The following is a 6,246-nucleotide window of genomic DNA, read 5'->3' as shown; positions in this document are numbered from 1 at the left end:
TGTTTGCAAACATGTTGAATTTATTATCTTGATTCTGAATCCAACTGTCTGGTTCTACTAGAACCGGGCGCATTGAATCCGGCATATACTCTACAATACATAAAAATGTAAACTATTGTGTTGTCGAAGTGCAGCTAATGAGAAAATCGCGAGCATCTAGCCTTGAACGTCGGAATTTTGGTAACCATGTCACTGTTGACTTGTCGAGGCTGCTGGCCGTGATCAGCGTTTAACGTCCGCTATCCCGAAAGATTTGAATGACGCGGTCAAGAAGAAAGCATGCTGCAAAACGATGTATAATTCTCAGAAATCAACAGAAATAGCATGAAAACATCTATATACTCTTGATCCTGGCATTGGCCTTTTCTTCCTGCTAGTTGGAGCTCCGAATCATTCTTGTGGAACATCCGTCTAACTTCCGCACACTCCGGTTCCAGGATCCTTCATCGGCAAGGATTGAAACTGACAAGTTGTACCGGGTAAGCTGTGGATCGGAACTACTTTTGAATTCGATAACCTATGGTCTGTGAGACCCCTAGCAGAACCCTTTTTCTTTGTTTCGGTTTCATCTTCTGGCGTTTGAGTTTGCGGTACAAGCTCTGATATTTCCATAAGCCGCCCGTCTGACTGCCCTTGAGATTTTACGCCAAACTCCCAATCAATGCCGCTGGAATTTTTGTTCAAGCATATGCTTTCCCATTGTATTTTTTCGGAGAGTGATCTCCTCCCTTTGAATTGTTTATCAACTGAAGTCCGTTTTGAATCATCTTCAGTATCATCTCCGCAGGCATAACTCCATTTGTAGCTCTTGTTGTTATTGTCCATGCTTAACTCGATGGAATGAAGATCGCTATCAACCGAAGTCCTTTTTGAATCGTCTTCACATTCTTCTCTATATGCAGCAACTTCCATTCCATTCCCTTCTAACTTCATGTTCTGAAATGATCCGAAATTGATCTTCTTTAAATAAGCCTCGAGTTCCTTGATTTTACTGAAGTCTGGAGAACCGCCACTACCTTCATACGTTTTGGATATCAAGTGAGCCTCTAGTTCATTCTTCAGCTGTTCCACAATGGCATTTTTCTCCTCGAAATGATATTTGGCTTCGGAGAGCTTCATCTGGACTCTCTCCTCGCGCAACACATCAGCTAGCTGAAGCATTTCCCTCTCCTTCTCCACCTCTTCACAAACTTTCTCCGATTCTCTCTTTAGCTCTTCAACTTGTGCTCTGTCCTCCCCAAGACCTGTGGCTAACTCATCACAAACTTGCTCAAAAATCTCTTTTGCCCTCTTCTCCCTCTCAAGCTCTTTCGTGGCCTTCAACAGAGCTGCCTCTTTATCTGCCAGTTCTTTCCCTATCTTCTTGTTCAACCTTTCTGTTTGTCTTCTTAGCTTCTTCTCCACCTCGAGTTCTTCTGCTACGCACGCTATTGCAGCATGTATCCTCTCTCGCTCCTTACTTTTCCAGGCCGCCTTTTCTTCTGCTAATTTCTTCACGAGATACTCAATTTCGTTGCAGTTAGACCTCTGCTCTCGGATCATTTGATGAACCTGGATACGAGCTCGATCAAGTTCAACTCGTAGGGCCGAGAGTAAGGTTGTACTTAAAGAATGCTGCTCTTCAAGACCCGAAACGCGAGTAAGAACTTTTACAAGCTCTTTAGATGTAGAAAGGCCACTACTGACATCCTTCAAACAGGTCTTAAATCCGTGTATGCAATTTCGATCAGGTTTCACACAAGATTGATCTTTGAGCTGCAAATTGTGAAATTCAATCAACATGCTTACTTATTCATCATCCTAGGAATCCATGCAGTCTAATGCAATCAACATGTCTACTCAAAGATTCAAAATAGCTGTGCTCAAGAGTTAAGTAACAAACTTTCTTTTTGATACAAGCGATATGAGAGAGTAAGAAAGCGTACTCGAAATCTCGGGAGCAGGGAGTGAGTGCTTTAAGCAATAAGAATTTTTATGGTGGGAGATACTCCAGAGCACCATAGAATTTATGTTAAGTAACAAACATTCTTTTTTAGAAGAGATATTAGAGGAGTGAGGGAGTGAACTCGAATGGAGAGAGTAAATGCTCTTAACTAACTTAGCTAAGAACTCATTCATTAAGACAAACATTCTAGTTGACCATTAAACAAATGCTTTAGATTAATTATATCAGGAGAAAGTCATTAAACTGAAGAGCTAATTTTTAAGGGCAAATCGAAGGAATGATCATTTTTTTTACATTTGATTACAGGACTAATCAGTTTTTGACATTTTCGTTGTAGAAATGATCAGTTTTTACCATATCGTCATTATATCATCGTTGTATGGTCGTTACATCATCATTGTGTTATCGGTATATGATTAATATGCCGTCGTAATTGTTAAAAACTAATCACTTCTACAGTTAAATATAAAAAATAATAATTCCAGTTAATTGTCCAATTTTTAAACACGAAAGTGAAGAGCTAGATCAACTTTTTCAAACAAAAAAACTAAAATTTTATTCATTGAAAATGACAAGGCAGAAAAGTACATTTGAAATTTATGATCCATGGGTTATTATTGGACAAATTTTATGGGGACCAATTTGTATTGAATCACTGTCAACATCTTGTTGTCATTTTTTATAATTTTACGTGACACAAACGGTAAAAATAAAAATTCCAGCAACCTTGTTCCTCTGTTTATTTTTTCACCAATGTAATATATAATATATGAGAAATGAACTTTCTTAAAGTGAGACTCTATTGGTTTCTTGCCACTTCATAGTTTTTACTTAACATTTCATAATGTTGACACGAAAATTTTGCCAAAAATATAAAATGACAGAGAGTCCACTAGAAATCTCATTTTTTAGAAAGTCTCCTTAGTATTTCTCATAATATACATATTGAAATGCAGTTGTTTTTTTACCTGAGTTAAACTGGCACTTGTAGTGTGAGTCTGGAAACCTCCCATTTGGTAATGATTCAAAGGAAGTTTCCGAGAAACGGCCGACAACCCTCTCTGGCGTCCAGCATTCCCAGATCCATTTCTCCTCTGCACAAAATTCCCAAAACAAAATTTAATACTTTCAAATTCAATTTAATAAATAAGAAATTTACACTTCCATAATATATAGTAGAACAAACAAAGTCCAAACAGAAAAATAATCTACATGTCGAAGAAAATAGGTAACAAGTATGGTACTGTCTTAGTGGTTGGGAGTTTCATTTTTAACCTTACTGTGTGATGATTAAACTCTTTCTTTTTCCTTTTAACATAAATTAGTACAAAATATAACTTATAGTAAAAAGAATAGGTAATTGATTTTTGCACATCTTCTACCCCGTCACTCACATGTTTATCTGACCTATGACATTTAGAATGAACTAAAAGTGCTATTAAAATGATTGAAAACATTTTTGAAGACAATGTTTTTGAATTCCAAAGCACTTGAAGTGCTTTTGGCAAGAAGCACAAAAAAACACTTTTCATATTAACTTGCATTTTATTAATAATTAGTTCTAAAAATATTTTCATCAAAAGCGCATTCAGTCATTTCAAAACATTTCTAAATGAGACCTAAATCAAGAGAAAGATGTTTGCAAAACTCTTTTAGATTTCTTCTCCTGCATTTTCTTTGAATACATCAATAAAAATTCCGATCACACAAAATGAGTGGAAAAAGAGACAAGGGAAGCGTAAATTCACCCCTTAAATAATCCTTACCTCAGAAATAGGAGTAAAGGATGGATCTGATAACTTTGGCGGCAAGGAACCGGCTAAGGAAGGAAATTGAGCAACTTTGGAAGCCTTCTTTCTCAAAGCAGTTTGTTCTTGTTCGTTAATTTCCCACAAAGTCGCCGCCAGCTTTCTCGCCGAAACCGAAACCACTTCCTTCCCTTTTCCGCTGCTGCCGCCGCCGTGCTTCGAAGCCGGTCTCCGCTGCTGCTGTACCGTTGCCATCTCATCGTCCTCCTTACCCCCATTTGACATCATCGTCGCCACACAAGGTGATCTCGCTGCCGCCGCCGCGCTTACAGTCTTCCAGGTGGGGACTGGGGTGCTCGAGCCGCCTCGTTTTCCTACCAGGATTGCCCTCTTGAGTCTGTACCTATGGACCAAGGAAGACGAGGAGGAAGACGAGCCCCCACCGCGCTTCCTGATCTTGCATTGCCTGTCGACGACCAAGCTGTGGCAATGCTGGTGGTTTTTCCAAGACATAGAAATTGGAACAGAAGACTGCAGAGTGCAGAGAAAATGGTGGGTTAAACTTTAGGGAAATTGGGGTGTGGGTGAATCTTTTGGAGCAAATGATGGAGACCCAAATGGAAGATGTTGAAGATTTGGGTAGTGAATGGAGAGATTGGATTGGAGGAGGAAGAAAAATAATGAAAAATCAAGGGGTTGAAAAAAGTTGATGGAAGTACATTGATGATAAAATAATGATGGTGTACAGATTTTCTTTTTAGGTAAATATTTTCAAACTGTCAGCCTTGAATTTATCAAAGAAGAAAAAGTGTCAAGGATTCCGGGCTTTCGTGGATTTTTGGGCAGTCTTAAAGAAGATGAAAGAAGCTCAAAAAGGTGTCAAACTAATCAATAAAGGTGTCAAACTAATCAAAAATGGAAGGTGAGGGGTGGGATTTTGGGATTTTTGGAAGTATCAATGGAAGCTTTATTTTGTTTTAGAAATGTTTGAGAGGGAAGTAAAGAAGACTAGGACAGGAGTATACTCATAACTCAAATATATGACAAATCAATGTAAATTGCGTGAAAAAGGAAGACAGGTGAGTAGATGTAATAACCTTTTTTATGTTATTGTCAAGTAGTGTTATTATTTTATTTGAATTATATTCATTGTATGTATTAGTTCGTGTTATTATTTTACTTGAATTATATTGATTGCATATATTTTTTCGTGTTATTATTTCAGTCGAACTTAAAACATCTCACTTATAAATTAAAGATAATACTACAGTACTACCACATTGTAATAATAAGTAATAATAACACGTACAATAATAACATTACTTGAAGCGTTTCAGGTACACACAAAAATTAGTCAAGTGGAGATTGATTTATAGTTGGGAAATGAAAATTTTTGGTTTTATATTTTTGGATTAAAGAAAGAGTGATAACGTGGCGGACATGTGAATCGAATTGCATTGAATCAGGGTCGTGCATGTGTATTATAAACGGCCCACCATGTTGACTAGGTTCTTAGTATTTTACTTAATTAATTTGTCTCCTTCCCCCTCTCTCTCTCTCTCTCTCTCTCTCTCTCTCTCTCTGCTGGAATGTTCTCTAATCTTGCTTAATTATCCTCGGATCTTGCACCTTCTCTGCTTAATCCTTATTCCTCGACTCCTTTTTCTAATCAACGCAATTAACTTTTAATTACTTGTGTTCAAAATTATGATTCACCAAGTAAGGAATGGAAATCCCACTGCTCATGTTGTAGTATCATATATTGCTTCGTATGAAGATTCTTTCCGTTAGGATACTCTTGATTTAAAGTTTTTATTTAATATTCTTGCTGAAGATGTAAACATTTCAATTATAATTTAATAAAATTTATCCTTTGACCAAAAAAAAGTAAGGAATGAGATCAAAAGAAGAAGTGCTTATTTAATTATCTATTTAAAACTTGAAATTAGGTTAAAGGAAAGAAAAAGAAAAATGATAGCGAGACGCCGAGACTTTCTTTGCGAGAGTTTTTATTTCGATCGTCTGTTGCTTCATAGTTTTGGTTTAAAATTTATGTTAACTAGTATATTTAGGGGGGTGTATTCAATTAGGAATTTGAGAGATTTTAATGGATTTTTACAGATTTTAACTGATTTGTAGAGATTCTATGTAAAATTTTGATTCAATTCCCTCGAAATCTCATGAGAATATGTGAGATTTGTTGATGCTTAAAATACACTACAAAATCTCTCCAATTCCCTCTAATTCCTCAACCTTTCCAAATTTTCTAAATTCTAATTATAATTGAATACACCTGAAATGTTATAAACTTCTTTAAAATTCTAATTGAATACACCTAGATTTCAAAGGATTTAAATAAAATATCTTAAAATCTTGATTGAATACACATTGAATTTCAAAGAATCACTTAAACTACTGATTGAATACCCCTAGATTCATTAAAAGAATTAAAATCCCTCAACATCCCAATTGAATACACCCTCCTTAGACTTAGTTAAATTGACTAAACAATGTACTCTCTCCTCTATATTCGAACTCAAATCCTCCCGACTT

General features: G+C 36.4%; 1 protein-coding gene across 1 annotated transcript; it reads right to left on the bottom strand.

Moving 5' to 3' along the window:
- On the bottom strand, positions 1-4,699 carry LOC126591040 (uncharacterized protein At5g41620-like). The gene is made up of 3 exons (XM_050256574.1): positions 3,712-4,699; positions 2,914-3,039; positions 1-1,755 (listed from the first exon to the last, which is right to left on the bottom strand). The coding sequence occupies exons 1-3, from the start codon at positions 4,204-4,206 to the stop codon at positions 412-414; spliced, it is 1,965 nt and encodes a 654-aa protein (XP_050112531.1). The 5' UTR covers positions 4,207-4,699; the 3' UTR covers positions 1-411.
- Between the last annotated feature and the right edge of the window lie 1,547 nt (positions 4,700-6,246).

The sequence above is a fragment of the Malus sylvestris genome, chromosome 11 (genome assembly GCF_916048215.2).
Source record: "Malus sylvestris chromosome 11, drMalSylv7.2, whole genome shotgun sequence".
Lineage (NCBI taxonomy): Eukaryota > Viridiplantae > Streptophyta > Magnoliopsida > Rosales > Rosaceae > Malus > Malus sylvestris.
Note: the sequence above shows the minus strand (reverse complement) of the source record. Positions and strands in the feature narration are given on the sequence as shown.

Excerpts from the sequence above, each read along its gene's own strand:
- LOC126591040 (XM_050256574.1), bottom strand. The coding sequence starts at position 4,206 with ATGTCTTGGAAAAACCACCAGCATTGCCACAGCTTGGTCGTCGACAGG. Across the intron at positions 3,040-3,711 it reads CCTTTACTCCTATTTCTGAG|AGGAGAAATGGATCTGGGAA; the intron begins GTAAGGATTATT and ends AATTTTGTGCAG. Across the intron at positions 1,756-2,913 it reads CAAGTGCCAGTTTAACTCAG|CTCAAAGATCAATCTTGTGT; the intron begins GTAAAAAAACAA and ends CACAATTTGCAG.